This window comes from Aethina tumida, chromosome 3 (assembly GCF_024364675.1).
Source record: "Aethina tumida isolate Nest 87 chromosome 3, icAetTumi1.1, whole genome shotgun sequence".
NCBI lineage: Eukaryota > Metazoa > Arthropoda > Insecta > Coleoptera > Nitidulidae > Aethina > Aethina tumida.
The window spans coordinates 3,770,178-3,797,134 of record NC_065437.1 but is presented as its reverse complement, the minus strand read 5'-3'; the positions used below and the strand labels follow the sequence as shown (position 1 = coordinate 3,797,134).

The 26,957-nt window shown below is 24.3% G+C and overlaps 1 protein-coding gene across 2 annotated transcripts in view; it reads left to right on the top strand.

The window, feature by feature from the left end:
• The window catches only part of LOC109601182 (aquaporin AQPAe.a), an 84,504-nt gene that overhangs the window by 56,757 nt on the left and 790 nt on the right, over positions 1 to 26,957 (top strand). For both annotated transcript variants that reach the window (XM_020017404.2, XM_049965596.1), the window contains 3 exons: positions 20,691 to 20,834; positions 26,513 to 26,722; positions 26,813 to 26,893. In XM_020017404.2, the coding sequence (XP_019872963.2) occupies positions 20,691 to 20,834; positions 26,513 to 26,722; positions 26,813 to 26,893 (435 nt within the window). The remainder of the gene's footprint in view (positions 1 to 20,690; positions 20,835 to 26,512; positions 26,723 to 26,812; positions 26,894 to 26,957) is intronic.

Sequence of the window (26,957 nt, the reverse complement as noted above, 5' to 3'; positions counted from 1 at the left end):
GGATAAATTTGATGAGAAGAAAATAGGGGAAGAAAATTGACAAACGTGATAATTACAAAGAAACTCAAAAATGTAAATATTAGACAAGATTTTCTTCAAAGTTTGTTAATTTACTGAAACCGTTTCATGGAGAACAACTAATAATTTATTAAGTATAAGAAACAGATCCAAGGATAAATTTGATGAGAAGAAAATAGGGGAAGAAAATTGACAAACGTGATAATTACAAAGAAAATCAAAAATGTAAATATTAGACAAGATTTTCTTCAAAGTTTGTTAATTTACTGAAACCATTTCATGCTGTACAACTAATAATTTATTGAGTATAAGAAACAGATCCAAGGATAAATTTGATGAGAAGAAAATAGGGGAAGAAAATTGACAAACGTGATAATTACAAAGAGACTCAAAAATATAAATATTAGACACGATTTTCTTCAAAGTTTGTTAATTTACTGAAACCGTTTCATGCAGAACAACTAATAATTTATTGAATATAAGAAACAGTTCCAAGAATAAATTTGTTGAGAAGAAAATAGGGGAAGAAAATTGACAAACCTGATAATTACAAAGAAACTCAAAAATGTAAATATTAGACAAGATTTTCTTCAAAGTTTGTTAATTTACTGAAACCGTTTCATATAGAACAACTAATAATTTATTGAATATAAGAAACAGTTCCAAGGATAAATTTGCTGAGGAGAAAATAGGGGAAGAAAATTGACTAATGTGATAATTACAAAGAAACTCAAAAATGTAAATATTAGACAAGATTTTCTTCAAAGTTTGTTAATTTACTGAAACCGTTTCATGCAGAACAACTAATAATTTATTGAATATAAGAAACAGTTCCAAGAATAAATTTGTTGAGAAGAAAATAGGGGAAGAAAATTGACAAACGTGATAATTACAAAGAGACTCAAAAATGTAAATATTAGACAAGATTTTCTTCAAAGTTTGTTAATTTACTGAAACCGTTTCATGCAGGACAACTAATAATTTATTGAATATAAGAAACAGTTCCAAGGATAAATTTACTGAGAAGAAAATAGGGGAGGAAAATTGACAAACGTGATAATTACAAAGAAAATCAAAAATGTAAATATTAGACAAGATTTTCTTCAAAGTTTGTTAATTTACTGAAACCATTTCATGCTGTACAACTAATAATTTATTGAGTATAAGAAACAGATCCAAGGATAAATTTGATGAGAAGAAAATAGGGGAAGAAAATTGACAAACGTGATAATTACAAAGAAAATCAAAAATGTAAATATTAGACAAGATTTTCTTCAAAGTTTGTTAATTTACTGAAACCATTTCATGCTGTACAACTAATAATTTATTGAGTATAAGAAACAGATCCAAGGATAAATTTGATGAGAAGAAAATAGGGGAAGAAAATTGACAAACGTGATAATTACAAAGAAACTCAAAAATGTAAATATTAGACAAGATTTTCTTCAAAGTTTGTTAATTTACTGAAACCGTTTCATGGAGAACAACTAATAATTTATTAAGTATAAGAAACAGATCCAAGGATAAATTTGATGAGAAGAAAATAGGGGAAGAAAATTGACAAACGTTATAATTACAAAGAGACTCAATAATGTAAATATTAGACACGATTTTCTTCAAAGTTTGTTAATTTACTGAAATCGTTTCATGCAGAACAACTAATAATTTATTGAATATAAGAAACAGTTCCAAGAATAAATTTGTTGAGAAGAAAATAGGGGAAGAAAATTGACAAACGTTATAATTACAAAGAGACTCAAAAATGTAAATATTAGACACGATTTTCTTCAAAGTTTGTTAATTTACTGAAACCGTTTCATGCAGGACAACTAATAATTTATTGAATATAAGAAACAGTTCCAAGGATAAATTTGCTGAGGAGAAAATAGGGGAAGAAAATTGACAAATGTGATAATTACAAAGAAACTCAAAAATGTAAATATTAGACAAGATTTTCTTCAAAGTTTGTTAATTTACTGAAACCGTTTCATGCAGGACAACTAATTATTTATTGAATATAAGAAACAGTTCCAAGGATAAATTTGATGAGAAGAAAATAGAGGAAGAAAATTGACAAACGTGATATTTACAAAGAAACTCAAAAATGTAAATATTAGACAAGATTTTCTTCAAAGTTTGTTAATTTACTGAAACCGTTTCATGCAGAACAACTAATAATTTATTGAATATAAGAAACAGTTCCAAGGATAGATTTGCTGAGAAGAAAATAGGGGAAGAAAATTGACAAACGTGATAATTACAAAGAAACTCAAAAATGTAAATATTAGACAAGATTTTCTTCAAAGTTTGTTAATTTACTGAAATCGTTTCATGGAGAACAACTAATAATTTATTAAGTATAAGAAACAGATCCAAGGATAATTTTGATGAGAAGAAAATAGGGGAAGAAAATTGACAAACGTTATAATTACAAAGAGACTCAAAAATGTAAATATTAGACACGATTTTCTTCAAAGTTTGTTAATTTACTGAAATCGTTTCATGCAGAACAACTAATAATTTATTGAATATAAGAAACAGTTCCAAGAATAAATTTGTTGAGAAGAAAATAGGGGAAGAAAATTGACAAACGTTATAATTACAAAGAGACTCAAAAATGTAAATATTAGACACGATTTTCTTCAAAGTTTGTTAATTTACTGAAACCGTTTCATGCAGGACAACTAATAATTTATTGAATATAAGAAACAGTTCCAAGGATAAATTTGCTGAGGAGAAAATAGGGGAAGAAAATTGACAAATGTGATAATTACAAAGAAACTCAAAAATGTAAATATTAGACAAGATTTTCTTCAAAGTTTGTTAATTTACTGAAACCGTTTCATGCAGGACAACTAATTATTTATTGAATATAAGAAACAGTTCCAAGGATAAATTTGATGAGAAGAAAATAGAGGAAGAAAATTGACAAAAGTGATATTTACAAAGAAACTCAAAAATGTAAATATTAGACAAGATTTTCTTCAAAGTTTGTTAATTTACTGAAACCGTTTCATGCAGAACAACTAATAATTTATTGAATATAAGAAACAGTTCCAAGGATAGATTTGCTGAGAAGAAAATAGGGGAAGAAAATTGACAAACGTGATAATTACAAAGAAACTCAAAAATGTAAATATTAGACAAGATTTTCTTCAAAGTTTGTTAATTTACTGAAATCGTTTCATGGAGAACAACTAATAATTTATTAAGTATAAGAAACAGATCCAAGGATAATTTTGATGAGAAGAAAATAGGGGAAGAAAATTGACAAACGTTATAATTACAAAGAGACTCAAAAATGTAAATATTAGACACGATTTTCTTCAAAGTTTGTTAATTTACTGAAATCGTTTCATGCAGAACAACTAATAATTTATTGAATATAAGAAACAGTTCCAAGAATAAATTTGTTGAGAAGAAAATAGGGGAAGAAAATTGACAAACGTTATAATTACAAAGAGACTCAAAAATGTAAATATTAGACACGATTTTCTTCAAAGTTTGTTAATTTACTGAAACCGTTTCATGCAGGACAACTAATAATTTATTGAATATAAGAAACAGTTCCAAGGATAAATTTGCTGAGGAGAAAATAGGGGAAGAAAATTGACAAATGTGATAATTACAAAGAAACTCAAAAATGTAAATATTAGACAAGATTTTCTTCAAAGTTTGTTAATTTACTGAAACCGTTTCATGCAGGACAACTAATTATTTATTGAATATAAGAAACAGTTCCAAGGATAAATTTGATGAGAAGAAAATAGAGGAAGAAAATTGACAAACGTGATATTTACAAAGAAACTCAAAAATGTAAATATTAGACAAGATTTTCTTCAAAGTTTGTTAATTTACTGAAACCGTTTCATGCAGAACAACTAATAATTTATTGAATATAAGAAACAGTTCCAAGGATAGATTTGCTGAGAAGAAAATAGGGGAAGAAAATTGACAAACGTGATAATTACAAAGAAACTCAAAAATGTAAATATTAGACAAGATTTTCTTCAAAGTTTGTTAATTTACTGAAATCGTTTCATGGAGAACAACTAATAATTTATTAAGTATAAGAAACAGATCCAAGGATAATTTTGATGAGAAGAAAATAGGGGAAGAAAATTGACAAACGTTATAATTACAAAGAGACTCAAAAATGTAAATATTAGACACGATTTTCTTCAAAGTTTGTTAATTTACTGAAATCGTTTCATGCAGAACAACTAATAATTTATTGAATATAAGAAACAGTTCCAAGAATAAATTTGTTGAGAAGAAAATAGGGGAAGAAAATTGACAAACGTTATAATTACAAAGAGACTCAAAAATGTAAATATTTGACACGATTTTCTTCAAAGTTTGTTAATTTACTGAAACCGTTTCATGCAGGACAACTAATAATTTATTGAATATAAGAAACAGTTCCAAGAATAAATTTGTTGAGAAGAAAATAGGGGAAGAAAATTGACAAACGTGATAATTACAAAGAGACTTAAAAATGTAAATATTAGACAAGATTTTCTTCAAAGTTTGTTAATTTACTGGAACCGTTTCATGCAGGACAACTAATAATTTATTGAATATAAGAAACAGTTCCAAGGATAAATTTACTGAGAAGAAAATAGGGGAGGAAAATTGACAAACGTGATAATTACAAAGAAAATCAAAAATGTAAATATTAGACAAGATTTTCTTCAAAGTTTGTTAATTTACTGAAACCATTTCTTGCTGTACAACTAATAATTTATTGAGTATAAGAAACAGATCCAAGGATAAATTTGATGAGAAGAAAATAGGGGAAGAAAATTGACAAACGTGATAATTACAAAGAAAATCAAAAATGTAAATATTAGACAAGATTTTCTTCAAAGTTTGTTAATTTACTGAAACTGTTTCATGCAAAACAACTGATAATTTATTGAATATATGAAACAGTTCCAAGGATAGATTTGTTGAGAAGAAAATAGGGGAAGAAAATTGACAAACGTGATAATTACAAAGAGACTCAAAAATGTAAATATTAGACACGATTTTCTTCAAAGTTTGTTAATTTACTGAAACCGTTTCATGCAGAACAACTAATAATTTATTGAATATAAGAAACAGTTCCAAGAATAAATTTACTGAGAAGAAAATAGGGGAGGAAAATTGACAAACGTGATAATTACAAAGAAAATCAAAAATGTAAATATTAGACAAGATTTTCTTCAAAGTTTGTTAATTTACTGAAACCATTTCATGCTGTACAACTAATAATTTATTGAGTATAAGAAACAGATCCAAGGATAAATTTGATGAGAAGAAAATAGGGGAAGAAAATTGACAAACGTGATAATTACAAAGAAACTCAAAAATGTAAATATTAGACAAGATTTTCTTCAAAGTTTGTTAATTTACTGAAACCGTTTCATGGAGAACAACTAATAATTTATTAAGTATAAGAAACAGATCCAAGGATAAATTTGATGAGAAGAAAATAGGGGAAGAAAATTGACAAACGTGATAATTACAAAGAAAATCAAAAATGTAAATATTAGACAAGATTTTCTTCAAAGTTTGTTAATTTACTGAAACTGTTTCATGCAAAACAACTGATAATTTATTGAATATATGAAACAGTTCCAAGGATAGATTTGTTGAGAAGAAAATAGGGGAAGAAAATTGACAAACGTGATAATTACAAAGAGACTCAAAAATGTAAATATTAGACACGATTTTCTTCAAAGTTTGTTAATTTACTGAAACCGTTTCATGCAGAACAACTAATAATTTATTGAATATAAGAAACAGTTCCAAGAATAAATTTACTGAGAAGAAAATAGGGGAGGAAAATTGACAAACGTGATAATTACAAAGAAAATCAAAAATGTAAATATTAGACAAGATTTTCTTCAAAGTTTGTTAATTTACTGAAACCATTTCATGCTGTACAACTAATAATTTATTGAGTATAAGAAACAGATCCAAGGATAAATTTGATGAGAAGAAAATAGGGGAAGAAAATTGACAAACGTGATAATTACAAAGAAACTCAAAAATGTAAATATTAGACAAGATTTTCTTCAAAGTTTGTTAATTTACTGAAACCGTTTCATGGAGAACAACTAATAATTTATTAAGTATAAGAAACAGATCCAAGGATAAATTTGATGAGAAGAAAATAGGGGAAGAAAATTGACAAACGTGATAATTACAAAGAAAATCAAAAATGTAAATATTAGACAAGATTTTCTTCAAAGTTTGTTAATTTACTGAAACTGTTTCATGCAAAACAACTGATAATTTATTGAATATATGAAACAGTTCCAAGGATAGATTTGTTGAGAAGAAAATAGGGGAAGAAAATTGACAAACGTGATAATTACAAAGAGACTCAAAAATGTAAATATTAGACACGATTTTCTTCAAAGTTTGTTAATTTACTGAAACCGTTTCATGCAGAACAACTAATAATTTATTGAATATAAGAAACAGTTCCAAGAATAAATTTGTTGAGAAGAAAATAGGGGAAGAAAATTGACAAACGTGATAATTACAAAGAGACTCAAAAATGTGAATATTAGACAAGATTTTCTTCAAAGTTTGTTAATTTACTGAAACCGTTTCATGCAGGACAACTAATAATTTATTGAATATAAGAAACAGTTCCAAGGATAAATTTGCTGAGGAGAAAATAGGGGAAGAAAATTGACAAATGTGATAATTACAAAGAAACTCAAAAATGTAAATATTAGACAAGATTTTCTTCAAAGTTTGTTAATTTACTGAAACCGTTTCATGCAGGACAACTAATTATTTATTGAATATAAGAAACAGTTCCAAGGATAAATTTGATGAGAAGAAAATAGAGGAAGAAAATTGACAAACGTGATATTTACAAAGAAACTCAAAAATGTAAATATTAGACAAAATTTTCTTCAAAGTTTGTTAATTTACTGAAACTATTCCGTGTAGAATAAGTAATAATTTATTGAATATAAAAAACAGTTCCAAGGATAAATTTGCTGAGAAACAAATAGAGGAAGAAAATTGACAAACCTGATAATTACAAAGAAACACAAAAATGTAAATATTAGACAAGATTTTCTTCAAAGTTAGTTAATTTACTGAAACTATTTCATGCAGAATAAGTAATAATTTATTGAATATAAGAAACAGTTCCAAGGATAAATTTGCTGAGAAAAAAATAGAGGAAGAAATTTGACAAACTTGATAATTACAAAGAAACTCAAAAATGTAAATATTAGACAAGATTTTCTTCAAAGTTAGTTAATTTACTGAAACTATTTCATGTAGAATAAGTAATAATTTATTGAATATAAGAAACAGTTCCAAGGATAAATTTGCTGAGAAAAAAATAGAGGAAGAAATTTGACAAACTTGATAATTACAAAGAAACTCAAAAATGTAAATATTAGACAAGATTTTCTTCAAAGTTTGTTAATTTACTGAAACCGTTTCATGCAGAACAACTAATAATTTATTCAATATAAGAAACAGTTCCAAGGATAAATTTGCTGAGAAGAAAATAGGGGAAGAAAATTGAGAAACGTGATAATTACAAAGAAACTCAAAAATGTAAATATTAGACAATATTTTCTTCTAAACTAATAATTTATTAAGTATAAGAAACAGTTCAAAGGATAAATTTTCTGAGGTGAAAACTAAGAAAAACAGTTAATAAACGGGACAATCACAAAGAAACAGTAAAATGTGAACTTTATACAAGGTTTTCTTCAATTTTTGTTAACCTAATTACAGGACTGCATATAACAACTAACATTTAATGGAAAATAGCATTTATTAAATATTTCCAGACAATTATTAAATAATTATGAATAATATCATTCTACCTTGAATATGGGTAACACGTTAATCATTCCATTCATAAAAATATCAATATAGTGACAGTCTTGACCACCATTATTTAATTGTGTAAAAGCACACTCGTTCAATTCAATTCAGTTATTAAATCATAACACTTACATTTCACATTCACCAGGCCAAATTGAATAAATTACTTTTTGATTTTCTATGAAAATAGACGTATTGAAATCATCGACAGTGTGGGTCGCAACACAATGAATAATGCTTACGCAATTTTATTGAATAATTCAATTTGTTGTGCACTTGAACTGTTATGGCGATAAATCGCTTGGAAATGTCAATATTTATATTTTATTCAATTTAAGTGTATCTAAGTGTGTAAGGTGCAATTAATGGGTGGGGCGTTTTGCAATTCATTAACAACTGACATTTTTCGACACTCTTTCAGTTCAATGCCTTCGTTAAGTGTTTAACTGTTTAAGTTATTTGGTATTTTTCTTACGATATTAACTAAGTTTAATTATTTCCTGAGCTAAGCAGGAAATATGTTGCCTTAATTTTTCTTCAGTAAATTGATCGTCAATAAATTCTTAAGCGTTTTCCCATACAACACACCTCTGGTCCAAATCGGATGGAGTTTAAATAACGAGTTGGCCGAGATTCCTTGTCGATCTTTTCGCAGCGGGTGCACCGTGGAATTGTTTGTAAATCCAAAGATAAAATCTCCATGTCGTTATTGAAAGCGGGAAAATGCAATTAAACAAGATTTGTAAAACACTTGTTGGAACATTATGAGTAATACGTTACAGGGTATTATTCCCGCTAGTATAATAAATTATCTTGTTTTCAATTGCTGTCTTAATTTGTATGGAAATGGTAATTTTGCACTTTTACGAAACGCCGATATAAAAGCTGTGCGAACGGTAATGTTCTCTGGAATAACCAGTTAAATGCACTATTCGTTTAATTATTGGCTGATTTATATGCATATCGTTTGTTAAACTTGCTTTAGGTTACGTGCGTAACTAATCTATTTAGGTATTTATCGTGTGTTTTGCATATGACAAGAATTATTTATCTAATGTTTGTTTATAAAATTAAAACACACGTTTGCCAATTTATATTCTGCACTTTTAATTAACGTTTCCATAGTTTAGAAATATGTTATTTATTTTTATGTGAAATTATGAAACTACAGTAATTAAATAGAGAAATCCTGAAAAATAATGAAAAAAACATAAAAATTTGAATTTTCAGTTTAATCATTTTTGAAAATTTTACCTTAAAATTTGAAATTAAAAATAATTACTTTTTTTAATAATAAATTTAACAAGATTTTTATTTGTTACTTAAAAAATATTGGGTTTGCCATAAATATTCATGAAATTATCTTTATTATAATTAAGTTAATAAATAACAAGCACTATTTCAAATTTTTAATAAAAAATTAATATATAGTAATAAAATATATTATAAATAAATAAAATAATATTTTTTATATAAAATGATGAAACTACAGTATTTAAATAGAAAAATCCTGAAAATTAATGAAAAAACATATAAAATTTCAAATTTATATTTAAAATTTAACTTTTCAATTCAGTCATTTTCGAAAATTTTATCCTTAAACTTGTAACGAAATTGAAATTATTACCTTTTTTTTAATAATAAATTTAATTTAATTTTTATTTATTATCAAAAAATAATGGGGTTTGTCATAAATATACTTGAAAATATAATTTTTGAAAAAATTTAGAAATTTTTTATACATTTATTATAATAGTTAATAAATAACATGCATTATTTTAATATAAACAATAATATACATAAAAAATAATATATAAATTTAAGATAAAATATTAATGTTAATACAGAATATGATATAATGAAAACGGAAGTGATTAAATAAATTTTTAGTGATTTAATGATTTTGAATATCTAATACTTAAACTTATAATTCAGATGTTATCTTTATTGAAAATAAACATATAAACATAACTAAAAACTCATTAAAATCGAATAAAATTAGAAAAAAAATTAACGATAATAATTTTAATAAACATGTACAGAAATTTGAATAACGTAAAATTAAATATTATAATTTCTTATAATAAAAACAATTTAATTATTATTTTGAATCTTTTATTACGTAAAATAATATAATAAATATAATTTATTTTTTCTTTATTTAGATTTTTAAATGTCAAGTTATTGTTTTTAATATATATTTTTTTAATGTATTGTATTAATTTTTTATTAAATAATATTTAATATAATACACTAATTTTTATTTTAAATATAATTTAAAAGATAAATGAGAAAATAGAGCATAATTTATATTTTCATTATTACTATAATTATACCGACAAGATTCTTTTAATCATTATATAAAATTTTTATTAAAAAATACTATTTAGCAAATAAACAAACAAAAAAAATAAAATTTTATATCCATTAAATTAATATCATTTTTTTTTATACAAAATAAAAAATAATATAAAAAATGGAAAAAATTTTGAAGATAAATTTGATTATTTTGCATTTTTAAAATTTGTTTTCAATATTTTTAATATTTTTTATTTTATTAATAGTGAAAAATAAAAATATTGGGAATAAATATGATTATTCTGAATGTTTAATAATTTTTTAACGCATTAAATTATGAATTTGGAAATAAATTTGTTTATTCTAAATTTTTTGAAATTTATTAAAAAATATTATGTAAATCTAATGAATAATAATATAGTAAAAATGAGAAAAAAAAAATAATAATAAATTTGATTTTGTATTTTCAAAATTTGTTTTTAATATGTTTAGTGAATTAACTTTTTATTAAGAAATAGAATTTAAATATAATAAATCATATTAAAAAATAAATAAATAGTAAAAAATGATAAATTTGGAAATAAATTTGATTATCCGGAATATTTTGAATTTCTTTTTAAAAATGAAAATACATTAACTATTTATCAAAATATATTATTTAAACACAATAAATTATATTAAAATTGGTAATATTAAATAAATAGTGAGAGAATTTAAATTTAGAACTAAATTTGATAATTTTTTAATGCACTGTATTCAATTTTTATTAAAACATAATATAAAAATTAAAATTTGGAAATACATTTGATTAATCCGAACTTTTAAAATTTGTTTTTAATAACTTTTTAATGCATTTCATTAATTTTTTATTAAAAGTACTATTTAAACAGAATAAACTATGTTAATAATGGAAAAATTGAATAAATAGTAAAATATTTAGAATTGAATATAAATTTGATTATTCTGGATTTTTTAAATTTATTTTTACTAATTTTCTAATGCATTTTATTGATGTTTTATTAAGAATATTATTTTAATTTAATACACTATATTAATAATGTGTAACAAATTAAACCTTGGAAATAAATTTGATTGATTCTATATTTTTTAAACAAAAATTAATTAATTAATTAATTTACAATTAAAATTTTATATGCATATTTTTTATTTAACAAATTAAAGAAATGTTAAAATGTAGTTAAAATCTTATAAAAACACAAAGTTGACTTTAGTTTAAAATTAAATAAAATTAAATTGGAAATTTAAATTGTTTGCATAAACTATTATAACAAAATCATTAAATGTGTAATCTAAAAATAAAAACATAATATATCTATTTTATTTCGTATTGTGTATTTACATGCTACGTAGTAAAATTAATTTTAAATTTCCTATTTTAAACATTAAATTTTACATTTCCATTAAATGATTTATTCAAACCCACAAATCATTAATCACGTATTGTAGTCGTTATTTAAGTACCCTGGGAACGAACAACTTGAAATACAATATCAATTAACTAATTGCGTTTTGATTTTTTGAAAACTAAGCAGTTTTTTTCTATAATGGCAAAAACAGCATGATAGATGAGCATCGCGAATTGAACGTAACAGAATATTAAGATGTATGCATAATAAACAATAAAGTTTAAATATCACTAGTATCACAGTTCACCGCACTAACAACGACCTTCTAAAATTTGTATAATTATTTAAATAATAACACGTGTAGCATATATCGGTGAGTCATATTTTTTGTCACTTTCACCAGTAAATTTAAGTATAGAATCGTAAATATAATCAATAAGTCAAACTAATTAACTGTACCAAATATTAAAAACAGCTAAATTTGCAGCTAAAGAAAATTTAGCCTTTCACTGTAATTATTTTCTTATGTATAGTTTATGTTCTTCCTCAAATTTTATGAAATATATTCATGAAGTTAATGCTGAAGATGCTTAATTTCTATACTTCAATTGAAGTTCATAGACAATATAATTATTTGGAGACATCGCCGCTTCATTCATGAACAATTTATTATTGTAGAAGATATTGAGGACCTTATATTTGTAGCTAAAGAAAATTTAGCTTTCGTCTTTCCCTTTCTCTGCAATTATTTTCTATTACATGGTCTATGTTCTTCCTCAAATTTTATTCTTTTATTAAATATTATCATGAAGTTATTGAAGATACTTAATCTCTGTACCTCAATTGAAGCTCATAGTAAGTAAAACTAATAAGACAATACAATTACCTGAAGATATCTTGACTTCATTCATGAACAATTTATTATTGTAGAAGATATTGAGGATATTAAATTTGTAACTAAAGAAAATTTAGCTTTTGTCTTTCTCTTTAATATTATTTTTTTATTACATATTATCATGAAGTTATTGAAGATACCTAACCTTTATACCTCAATTGAAGCTCATATTAAGTAAGACTAATAAGACAATACAATTATTGGAATATATCGTTGCTTCATTCATGAACAATTTATTATTGTAGAAGATATTGAGAACATTAAATTTGTAGCTAAAGAAAATTTAGCTTTTGTCTTTCTCTTTCACTATAATTATTTTCTAATGTATGGTTTATGTTTTTCCTCAAATTTTATTCTTTTATTAAACGTTATCATAAAGTTATTGAAGATACCTAATCTCTGTACCTCAATTGAAGCTCATAGTAAGTAAAACTAATAAGACAATACAATTACCTGAAGATATAGTCGCTTCATTCATGAACAATTTATTATTGTAGAAGATATTGAGGACATTAAATTTGTAGCTAAAGAAAATTTATCTTTCGTCTTTCTCTGTCACTGTAATTATTTTCTAATGCACGGTTTATGTTCTTCCTCTAATTTTAATCTTTTATGTAATATTATCATGAAGTTATTGAAAATATCTTATCTTTATACTTCAATTGAAGCTCATAGTAAGTAAAACTAATAAGACAATACAATTACCTGAAGATATCGTCGCTTCATTCATGAACAATTTATTATTGTAGAAGATATTGGGGACATTCAATTTGTAGCTAAAGAAAATTTATCTTTCGTCTTTCTCTGTCACTGTAATTATTTTCTAATGCACGGTTTATGTTCTTTCTCTAATTTTATTCTTTTATGTAATATTATCATGAAGTTATTGAAAATACCTTATCTTTATACTTCAATTGAAGCTCATAGTAAGTAAAACTAATAAGACAATACAATTACCTGAAGATATCGTCGCTTGATTCATGAACAATTTATTATTGTAGAAGATATTGAGGACATTAAATTTGTAGCTAAAGAAAATTTATCTTTCGTCTTTCTCTGTCACTGTAATTATTTTCTAATGCACGGTTTATGTTCTTCCTCTAATTTTAATCTTTTATGTAATATTATCATGAAGTTATTGAAAATATCTTATCTTTATACTTCAATTGAAGCTCATAGTAAGTAAAACTAATAAGACAATACAATTACCTGAAGATATCGTCGCTTCATTCATGAACAATTTATTATTGTAGAAGATATTGGGGACATTCAATTTGTAGCTAAAGAAAATTTATCTTTCGTCTTTCTCTGTCACTGTAATTATTTTCTAATGCACGGTTTATGTTCTTTCTCTAATTTTATTCTTTTATGTAATATTATCATGAAGTTATTGAAAATACCTTATCTTTATACTTCAATTGAAGCTCATAGTAAGTAAAACTAATAAGACAATACAATTACCTGAAGATATCGTCGCTTGATTCATGAACAATTTATTATTGTAGAAGATATTGAGGACATTAAATTTGCAGCTAAAGAAAATTTATCTTTCGTCTTTCTCTGTCACTGTAATTATTTTCTAATGCACGGTTTATGTTCTTTCTCTAATTTTATTCTTTTATGTAATATTATCATGAAGTTATTGAAAATACCTTATCTTTATACTTCAATTGAAGCTCATAGTAAGTAAAACTAATAAGACAATACAATTACCTGAAGATATCGTCGCTTGATTCATGAACAATTTATTATTGTAGAAGATATTGAGGACATTAAATTTGCAGCTAAAGAAAATTTATCTTTCGTCTTTCTCTGTCACTGTAATTATTTTCTAATGCACGGTTTATGTTCTTTCTCTAATTTTATTCTTTTATGTAATATTATCATGAAGTTATTGAAAATACCTTATCTTTATACTTCAATTGAAGCTCATAGTAAGTAAAACTAATAAGACAATGCAATTACCTGAATATATCTTGGCTTCATTCATGAATAATTTATTATTGTAGAAGATATTGAGGGCATTAAATTTGTAGCTAAAGAAAATTTATCTTTCGTCTTTCTCTGTCACTGTAATTATTTTCTAATGCATGGTTTATGTTCTTTCTCTAATTTTATTCTTTTATGTAATATTATCATGAAGTTATTGAAAATACCTTATCTTTATACTTCAATTGAAGCTCATAGTAAGTAAAACTAATAAGACAATACAATTACCTGAAGATATCGTCGCTTGATTCATGAACAATTTATTATTGTAGAAGATATTGAGGACATTAAATTTGCAGCTAAAGAAAATTTATCTTTCGTCTTTCTCTGTCACTGTAATTATTTTCTAATGCACGGTTTATGTTCTTTCTCTAATTTTATTCTTTTATGTAATATTATCATGAAGTTATTGAAAATACCTTATCTTTATACTTCAATTGAAGCTCATAGTAAGTAAAACTAATAAGACAATGCAATTACCTGAATATATCTTGGCTTCATTCATGAATAATTTATTATTGTAGAAGATATTGAGGGCATTAAATTTGTAGCTAAAGAAAATTTATCTTTCGTCTTTCTCTGTCACTGTAATTATTTTCTAATGCACGGTTTATGTTCTTTCTCTAATTTTATTCTTTTATGTAATATTATCATGAAGTTATTGAAAATACCTTATCTTTATACTTCAATTGAAGCTCATAGTAAGTAAAACTAATAAGACAATGCAATTACCTGAATATATCTTGGCTTCATTCATGAATAATTTATTATTGTAGAAGATATTGAGGGCATTAAATTTGTAGCTAAAGAAAATTTATCTTTCGTCTTTCTCTGTCACTGTAATTATTTTCTAATGCACGGTTTATGTTCTTTCTCTAATTTTATTCTTTTATGTAATATTATCATGAAGTTATTGAAAATACCTTATCTTTATACTTCAATTGAAGCTCATAGTAAGTAAAACTAATAAGACAATGCAATTACCTGAATATATCTTGGCTTCATTCATGAATAATTTATTATTGTAGAAGATATTGAGGGCATTAAATTTGTAGCTAAAGAAAATTTATCTTTCGTCTTTCTCTGTCACTGTAATTATTTTCTAATGCACGGTTTATGTTCTTTCTCTAATTTTATTCTTTTATGTAATATTATCATGAAGTTATTGAAAATACCTTATCTTTATACTTCAATTGAAGCTCATAGTAAGTAAAACTAATAAGACAATGCAATTACCTGAATATATCTTGGCTTCATTCATGAATAATTTATTATTGTAGAAGATATTGAGGGCATTAAATTTGTAGCTAAAGAAAATTTATCTTTCGTCTTTCTCTGTCACTGTAATTATTTTCTAATGCACGGTTTATGTTCTTTCTCTAATTTTATTCTTTTATGTAATATTATCATGAAGTTATTGAAAATACCTTATCTTTATACTTCAATTGAAGCTCATAGTAAGTAAAACTAATAAGATAATGCAATTACCTGAATATATCTTGGCTTCATTCATGAATAATTTATTATTGTAGAAGATATTGAGGGCATTAAATTTGTAGCTAAAGAAAATTTATCTTTCGTCTTTCTCTGTCACTGTAATTATTTTCTAATGCACGGTTTATGTTCTTTCTCTAATTTTATTCTTTTATGTAATATTATCATGAAGTTATTGAAAATACCTTATCTTTATACTTCAATTGAAGCTCATAGTAAGTAAAACTAATAAGACAATGCAATTACCTGAATATATCTTGGCTTCATTCATGAATAATTTATTATTGTAGAAGATATTGAGGGCATTAAATTTGTAGCTAAAGAAAATTTATCTTTCGTCTTTCTCTGTCACTGTAATTATTTTCTAATGCACGGTTTATGTTCTTTCTCTAATTTTATTCTTTTATGTAATATTATCATGAAGTTATTGAAAATATCTAATCTTTATAACTCATTTGAAGCTCATAATATATAAAACTAATAAGACAATACAATTACCTGAAGATATCGCCGCTTCATTCATGAACAATTTATTACTGTAGAAGATATTGAGGATATTATATTTGTAGCTAAAGAAAATTTAGCTTTCGTCTTTTCCTTTCACTGTAAATATTTTCTAATGTATGGTTTATGTTCTTCCTCAAATTTTATTCTTTTATGAAATATTATCATGAAGTTATTGAAGATACCTGATCTCTGTACCTCAATAACAGCTCATAGTAAGTAAAACAAATAAGACAATACAATTACTTAAGACATCGTCGCTTCATTCATGAACAAATTATTATTGTAGAAGATATTGAGAACATTAAATTTGTAGCTTAAGAAAATTTAGCTTTCGTCTTTATCTTTCACTGTAATTATTTGCCAATACAGAATTTATTATTTGCCTCACATTATGAAATGTTATCAGGAAGCTATTTAGGATACTTAAGTCATAATCGAAGCTCACAGTAAGTGAAACCTTCGTTTTTTCCTTGAAATTATTTTCCATAACATGATTTACATTCTATCCCTCATTTTATTCTTACGTGAAATGTTATCAAGTTGTTATTATCTACTGAATCTTGTCATTTAAGATGCTTAATCTCTAAACCACGACTTAAGCTCATCCTTAATCAAAAAGGCTATTAATACATAACATCAACCTCATACAAGACTATAAATAAATTAATGTGATACGTAAAAATGCAAATGAGCCTTAGGTAAAAGTATAATTGCCAACTATTAATCATGAAACATAATTTGAAATTAGAAGAGTCGATCGATGGAATCGATATGTGAAATTGTGACCTTGAAATTGATATATATTTATAAATAAATAGGTTAGTTGCAGCGGTATTGTCAAGGTTAGGACCTGTTCGAAATTACATAACGGTTTATAACATCCAGTGTCAAGCGTTGTTGCGTAACGAGTATCAGGTACCAGGTCAGATGCATCTATCCTCTTATAAAGTGTGTCTGAAGTACGCACCTGTTTGGAATTGTTTATTCATATCCACGGTACGACTAGCAACCACAACCTAAATGGAACAGGAACTGAAAGTCCAGAAATATTGAAATAAATAAATAAATTCTTTTAAACTAGAAAAATTGAACATTGAAAATGATTAAGTGGAAACTGTTAAACCTTTTGGCACACCTAGTCGTGTTGTTGTAATCAAAATCATATCAAAATTTGACATTGATTCATGAAATCAACAGTCCGACATTGAACAACGACAGACATCAACGTGTCGAAACATCACCTATACCTTTAAGCCAAATGCAGTTCGTTTGACAGACCAACAGAAGTTCTGATATTATTTCTCACGTCCTTCAACTTTAAAATATAAATCGGCCACACATAATGTACATTTACAATTAATTTTAGGTTAATTATAGATAGATTTATTACACATTAAGAGAAAGATGAATTTTTCGGTTCGAACTTTAATGTTTCAGCAGTAATTAACTGAAAATGAATTAATTGAATAATTACTTTAGTCTAAATAAAACGACTGACCTTATGTGGCAATTATATAAAAATATGTGTGTGTGTGTGTGTATTTATTTAATGACCATTTTGTTCTCCTTTATGTAATTTATTGTAGTACATGTTACCGGATATTATTAATAACAAAAAATAATTTGCAGAAATGAAAATAATTAGTCACTTTATGAGGAAATATTACTAAACCAAAAGTTTTTGATTTTCATAGAATGGAAAGCAAAAATTTTACTGACGCACGTTTAGAAAGTAATTATCAAGAAAGAAAGTCACTTAAGAAGTTAAATAAATTATAAGATGCAGCTATACCGATGTAGAAGTATTTATAAAAAACTAAGATACGTATCAAAGTAAATGGTCAGGTCATTATAAATAATATATTACACATACAACATATAAAATCGAGTGAATATATCAATTTAGACTTTAAAAGTCACTTTAATTATATTAAATGTTATTCAATAGTTGATGTATATAGATGTTATAAAAATGTGTAATATATTAATCTTATATCAGATAAATTTATGGCCATGTAAGTATTGCACTTTAAATTTTAGGTTGTAAATCAATATGGAGGCACATAAATATTTTAATTTCTTCATCGATGCTAATACTAATACACCCTTAATTAAATTTATGTTTTGACATAAACAAATTATTACATTATTATTCTAACATTAGAAAAACAGTAATTTGTTTTTAAGAAAGTGAAAACATTTTTATGAATTTTTTATATTTTTAAATGATTTTTATTTTAATTTGACACACTTTTTTTATTTAGTTAAATATATTTAATAAAAAATTAAACATTTATTTAATTAAATTACACTATAATATGTATGTATGTTAAAAGCAGTTTTCCAATTTTATTATTTATGACAGTTTCTTAATTTTTACAATATTGACAATAACTTTTACAACTTGTTTTTGCCCTGAATTGATGTCGGTATTCTGGTTGTTAACAAAATATGTTTAAACAGTCAAATTGCACCATATAAACAATTTTTTAAATTTTTATTAAAATATCCACTTTAATTACAATATAGATTTTTTAATTGTTTTTTTGATTTATTATGATTTTCTTTATGTTTTTTTACTTCAACTTTATTCATTTATATTATTACACCATTTAAACATTACTTTTTAATTTTTATTAGATTATACACATTTCTCAATTTAAACAGTAACAATAATTTTATATATATATATATATATATATATATATATATATATATATATATATATATATATATATATATTAATTTTTAAAAAAAATATCCACTAAAATTTCTTTCAGATTTTTTTTTTGTAATTTATATTTATAAATTCAAAACGATCAGTTTTCAATTTTATTCATTTATAAATTAGAATATTTTTTAAGTTAAAATTATAAAAATTTAAAATTTTATTAAGATTCTTTTATATGTTAATTATACTAATTATATATTTTTTTAATTTTCAGTATTAAATAATATTAATAAATTTTAATATATTAACATATGTATTAAATTTCACTATCTACATAACTTTTTCTAATTTTTATTTATTTATTTTTCAATTTAAACAGTCACAATATTTTTTTTTTTATTTTTGTTGCTATGTTCAATAAAATACTTCCATATGTTTCTTTCAGATTTTATTTTTCTAATTTACTTCAAAACGTTAATTTTCAACTTTATCCATTTATTTAGAATATTTTTTAAATTTAAATTTTAAAAGTATTCATTTTTATTTTAATTGCATCACTTATCTTTTATTTTAAGAATTTCACCATTTAAACGTTTTTTTTTTTCAATTTTATATATATTTATTATATAATTTTTATAATATTATATATTATATATTATATATTATATATTATATATTATATATTATATATTATATATTATATATTATATATTATATATTATATATTATATATTATATATTATATATTATATATTATATATTATATATTATATATTATATATTATATATTATATATTATATATTATATATTATATATTATATATTATATATTATATATTATATATTATATATTATATATTATATATTATATATTATATATTATATATTATATATTATATATTATATATTATATATTATATATTATATATTATATATTATATATTATATATTATATATTATATATTATATATTATATATTATATATTATATATTATATATTATATATTATATATTATATATTATATATTATATATTATATATTATATATTATATATTATATATTATATATTATATATTATATATTATATATTATATATTATATATTATATATTATATATTATATATTATATATTATATATTATATATTATATATTATATATTATATATTATATATTATATATTATATATTATATATTATATATTATATATTATATATTATATATTATATATTATATATTATATATTATATATTATATAATAATTTTTTATAAGATTTACAATTACAATATTTTTATAAGTTTATAAAAATTTATTTTCAAAAATTTACAAAATTTGTAATTTTTATTTTTATACAGAAAATATGTTTTTAAGATTTTCTATAATAATATACAATATTTACTTAATTGTTTATTAATTTATTTCCATAAATAAAATGTATTAATTAAATCTTCTAAAATCAATAACTAAAATCATACTTTTAAAGCCAATACAAATTGTTTAGAGATATTTCTACATATTTTAAATAATTATTTAGCTACAATAGTTTTTATGGTTGTGCTTTTAAAATATTTATAATCTATATTTATATCTGTTTCAGTGTATTGGTCACGTCAGTGGATGTCACATCAACCCAGCAGTCACTCTCAGCCTCTTCGTGTCTGGTGACATAAAACTCCTCAAGTCCATGTTCTACATCGTCGTACAGTGCGTTGGGGCCATTGCTGGAGCTGCACTTCTAAAGGTATAAATAAAAGCATAAAATTAAATGTTTTTTTGGCTTGTTGGTGAAAAGTATTCAATATAAAAAATTAGAAACTGTATAATTTAACCTGCCATTAGCCAGTCAGTTAGAAAACAATAATAACAATAATAAAATTAGTTAGAAAAAAGTCATTTCAAAGGATCATACCTCACGATTAGCAGTAGGAACTGACATTTAATAACAAATGTTTTGTTTGGAGATTATTTACAAGTGCTTGGTGAAGGGTACGAAATTATAATAATGCGAAGGCCTAAAAAAACGTGTATATATTTAGATGTTGTTAATAGATATAATACATACACGGGTGACTGTTACTGTTGAATACTTTGTCTTCGGAATAACAAATATATAATTAATTAATATTATTAAATTCTAAGAATAAAATACGATATTAGTCAGTCGGTTTATAAATATACAAGACTAAGACTTGAGACTCATCTTAATCATGGTGGAAAGTAATCAATTACACACACTGCTGTAAAGTTTAATGCTTCTGTTAATTAAGTTAAATTAATCAATCAATTACGTCCGTTTACTGGGAATAATCAATGCATCTTTGCTTGCACTTTTCGGTGGGCACGACGGTCATGAGTTGGTTATTAACATTTGTTGATAATTTTGCCCAGAATCACCGTCATCTGCTTTCCATAATAAGTAACTGTTTTATTAAGTGTATTGTGCTAAAACTCCATATTTAGAAAGGAAAGCACTAATTTGTCCTTTCACTATCAGTTCTCTATATTTAACCTACTAATCATAATTGGAAATCTTATTAATAGCAATGTCGCTAAGATGGGAAAACGAAGACTTCCATTGTTATTTTTTTACACGTAAAAAATGACGGTGAATGTTGTTCTCCTACTGAACTATGATGGTAATTAATTTTTCTCTTTTGCTGTTTTGATGGGTGGAACAGTTACTTTAAAAATATTTTTATGTTGGATACAGTTATGTACATACAAAGATGTATTTATGATATTTTGTTTTATTACAGTATGCATAAAAATGTACATTGTAATGACACACCACAAACCCAATATAATTTTGCAAGACTCTCAATTAAATTAATAAAACTCCTTTTGTTGTTCATAGTTAAATGGGTTATTGAATAAATAATTGCGAAATTATGCAAATTTTATTAATTACGTCTGACAATTGTGTTTACATACATCCAAAGACAATAACTTTTAATAGTAAGTCACAGATTACTTAATAATGGTCATAAACTTGTGGTTTTTGTAGTTTTAAAAGAGTCACACTTTAACAAAAGGATAACATTCAACGACATTCCGTTAATTTTTTTTAACGTATTAATGAAAAAGTTGGAGTGATTTGATCTATTCAGAAAGGTCAGTCAATAAATCACCAACACAATACACATTTTACGCCAAAGGTATTCGAAAGAATGCACGATTAACAGATAAAATAACATTTATTAGGTATTCTATTACAATATATAACTTTTATAAAAAAGCCGACGTTACCATGCTGACGGTGATGTTATTTTCCTGAGTTTTCAACGTGTTTTTTATTCATGCCTGATATTTATTTATAGGTCAAGGTGTTTGAAATTGGACTTTTTAATTTGCTCGTTGGTTATTATTAAATTTGTTATTTTAATATCCATTATCTATTGTTATATGTCATAGTTGTGGTGCCCCATGACAATGAGGTAATACTGGAAGCTGCCCACCACAACAATGTTTTAATTAAATACCAAAGTTGGGTTAAATATGAACTTAATAACGCATAAATTTGCCTATAACATATTAAATATGCCATAAATAGTGACATTAAATATGAGTCGAGCTTTTTCAGCCTCTTGTACACATAGTCAAGTGTAGAGTAAATATCAATTTATGATTTATAGCCATTACAAAAAAGTAATTACAAGTTACCACATTTGAATTAGAAAATATTGAGTTATGTCCATATAAAGGAGATATATTATTTAATTACTGTTCTATTATGTTCATGTACCCATAACAATTACATTTTTAAATAGAATTCTATAGTAGTTAAGATTAATTCAAGTATTAACCAGACAAGTTGCCCAACTGTAATTTTTTACTTGGCCAAAACTAGTTTTTTTTATTCCTAATCAATATTTATTAAGGCAAAAACTGCATGCAACATTACCATAAACGTAAAGTTATTATTACGATCTAAATAATTTTTTTTCATTCATATTTAAGCAACACTTAACTACGTGTGTAATGTGCCATTTTGAAAATTGGTAAATTCTAAGCTGTAGCTCACGCAAGCCCGTGAAAGCACGTGAATGATGAGACATATTAGAAGGTTAATGGTTCGGAACTGAATAAATGATGTGGGAATACAGATCTCATGGTTTAAGGTTAATTAGATAATATAATTATTGTAATCTATGTTATATTAATGTGTCTAGCTTTAGGAAATATGATTTGGAAGAAAAATGTTAAATGGTGTTATCCATGTAAAATTTTTTTAAGAGGTACTCATCTTCTTAAATTCAGTGTTTCAATACTTTCGAAAGATATCTATCTAATCTAGCTCTATCAAACCTTTATAAACCATTAAAGGATTTTTTCTACACACTGATGTGTAGTATGTTTGCTTAAAATTTTTTCATCAAAACGAAGAGTTCTATAGTTTTAAATATTTTTAAAGAATAAAGAATTAGAGAATGACCTACTGTTTTTTTCATTAATTCTAAAAATATCTCTTAATTATTCCTATATTTTTTAACTTTTATATAAAATTTTTTCAAATCTTCTTAAAGAATATAGAATTGAAGATCTTTCCTTCTCTATTAATTCTCTTTGAGAAGTCTTCTTAAAAGTCTTTTTATCTACTTATTTGAAAAGTTTCTTATTTCCTTAATTGAGGTTTAAAGTATATTTTTAAAATTGTAATTTTTTAGTATTAACTCTTTTGAAAAATTCGAGTAAATTTCATTTACACCTTTGTCAAAAATTTGAGTATATCTTTCAAATCAGTAATAATATTTCATTTTTTTAAATGAGTATTTAATATTTTAAACATTTTCTGTTTCAAATTTTTCAGAATGTAACTCTAATCTTTGTAAAGGATGATTTATTTATCTAATTTAAATGTGATTTTTTTACAACTCCTTTTAAATGATTTTTTTTTCAATGGTTTGAAGAAACAAAGAAATACTTTCAAATATTTTCGAATAACTACCTTTTTCTCTTTTTTCAAGTCTTCTTAATGAATAGAGAATTGAAGAATGACCTGCTCTTTGTTGAATAATACTTCCTAAAAGTCTTGTCTATTTTAGTCTACTTATTTGAAAAGTTTCTAATTAAATTTGCCATTTTCTTAATTTTTGATTTAAAATATTTTGCCATTTTTTTTAAATGAATCTTTTAATTTTCTAAAAATTTTCTGTTTTAATTTTTTCAGAATGTGGCTTATAATGTTTCTAAATATTGATTCATTTATCTAATTTAGTATTCTTCTTTAACTTTCAAACATGATTTCTTTCAACTCCTTTCAAATGACTTTCTTTCCAATTATTTAAGAAGAAAAATTATCTTTTTCCATTTCTTCAAATCTTCTTAAAGAATAGATAATTATAGAATTACCTTATTTATCTCAATTAAATCTAAAGATATCTCTTTTAATTATTTCTAAAATTTTATTTTTAATTTTTTTAAAAAATCTTCTCTTTGGAGTATTTCCTTCTCAATCAATTCTAAAGATATCTCTTTTAAATATTTCTTCTTAAATTCTGTCAAAAATCTTCTCTTGGAAGTCTTCTCAAAAGTATTTTTATCTACTTATTTGAACAGCCTCTAATTAAATTTGTCATTTTCCCAATTTAGGTTTAAAATATCTTTTATAAATTGTGATTTTTTATTATTGACTCTTTTGAAGAATTCAAATAAATTTAACTGACACCTTTGGCAAAAATTTGAGTAAATCTTTCATGTCAATAACAATATTCTTCTCTCAATTATGTTCATAAATGAGTCTTTTAATCTTCTAAAACTTTCCTGTTTTAACTTTTTTACATTGTGACTTTAGTTTTTCTAAAGGTTGATTTATTTATCTAATTTATTTAGTATTCTTCTTTAACTTTCAAACATGATCTCTTTCAACTTCTTTCAAATAAGTTCCTTCCAATTATTTAAAGAGAAACAAAAAGATTCTTTTACAATTTGTTCAAAAATTACTTTTTCTACTTCTTCAAATCTTCTTAAAGTATAAAGAATTGAAGAATGACTTGCTTTTTCTCAATTTATTCCAAAGATATCTCTTTTAATTATTTCCAAAATTTCTTGTCTTGGAAGTCTTTTTATCTACAATTAAAAGGTTTATTCGTTTATCTAATTTATTTAGAATTTTCCTTAAATTTTCTCTTTCAACTCCTTTCGAATGAGTTCTTTTTTAATGATTTAAAAAGGAAGAGAGAGGTTCTTCTAACTTTTTTTCAAAAATTACTGTTTTCTTCAAATCTTCTTATAGAATAAAAAATTGAAAGATCACCTTCTTTATCTCAATTAATTCTAAAGATGTCTCTTTTAATTATTTCTAAAATTTTCTTCTCATATTTTTTTAATATCTTTTCTTTGAAGTTCCCAATTGTAGTTTCACTTTTTGTTATTTTTTTTTCTCAATTTTGGTTTAAAATATGCAAAAAAGTTCTCGCACAATTTTATTTAAATATATCTTTTATTCTTGTAAATATTCCCTGTCTCAACTCTTTCAAAATTCGACTCTTATTCTTTCTGATTTTTATAATTTAAGTGTTCTTCTTAAACTATTATAAATTATTTATTTTATGGAAAGAGCCATTTAATTGTTTGAAGAAACTTCAAAACATTTTAATTTAGCAAATGTTCTTCTAAAAGAAGTTTTTAATTTTATATCTTTTTAAAAATCTAACTCTCCAAAAATTTCATTCATTCAAAATCCTCTTTCCCCATTTTAGCTCTTTCAGTTTTTAAAATCTTTCTAAAGATTTAAGCCCCACTGATTCGTTCTTCTTTTTTCATTGTCTCTAAATTTTCATTCTTAAGTAATTTTAAGTTTAGAATTATTCATTCTTCTTTTTCTATGCTTCAACTTTCAATTCAATCTTTCTTAACATTGAGTAAATCTTTTCAACTGATTTCAAATATTTCTACTAAGTATTTTGTCTATGTTACTTGTTTGAATGGACTCTACTTCAACAATTCTTCAAAGAAGTATCTTTAATTAATTGTGGCGAACCTGTCACAAATATTAATTAATATTTTCCATCCTATTGAAACAAATATAAAGAGTAACCTAGTACCACAGAACCGTGAGATATAATTTTTTATTACCAACAAGAACAATTAATGTAAAACAATTACAATAAAAATTAATTGTGTGGAAACTGAATGAAAATTAGACTAAACAATGTTGAAAAGCGTCGACTGGGGTCAGTGGCGCGTATCGGTCTCGGTCAGTCCGAATGCACTTGGCGAAGTTCCACACGATTGACCATCAAGTTCAATGTCTAGAATACAGACGACGAGATTGTAGATTTCACATCGCCGGTCGACTAGGAAGTGTGCGAACACACGTATCAATTTATATGCAAATGCGGACACCTCTGTGTTCATTAATTTACACGTGCACAATTTTAATTAATTAACCAAATGTACAACGAGCTTCTTTGTTTTAAGCTTGTCACCCCCGAAGAAAAAGTCGGAAGTTTGGGCCAGACCAACGTCTCCTCCAGTTTGACTTCTTTGCAAGGGTTCTTGGCGGAGGCGGTCCTCACTTTCGTTCTCCTCTTTGTCATCCATGCAGTTTGCGACCCCAAGCGGAGGGACATCAAGGGGTCGCCGGCGTTGGCCATCGGCTTTGCCATTGCAGCTTGCCACTTAAGTGCAGTAAGTAAACACAAACAGATTATTCATATAACTGTGTGAAATGGGCTACTTACTTTGTTCTTAACCTGAATTAACACCATTTAATTTCAGATTCAATACACAGGCTCCAGTGTGAATCCTGCTAGAAGTTTGGGACCAGCTGCTGTGATGAATCTTTGGGAAAATCACTGGGTAATTATATATTCTTTTATAAAACAATTAAAACCATAACTGTTTAAATATTTATCCCATTGTT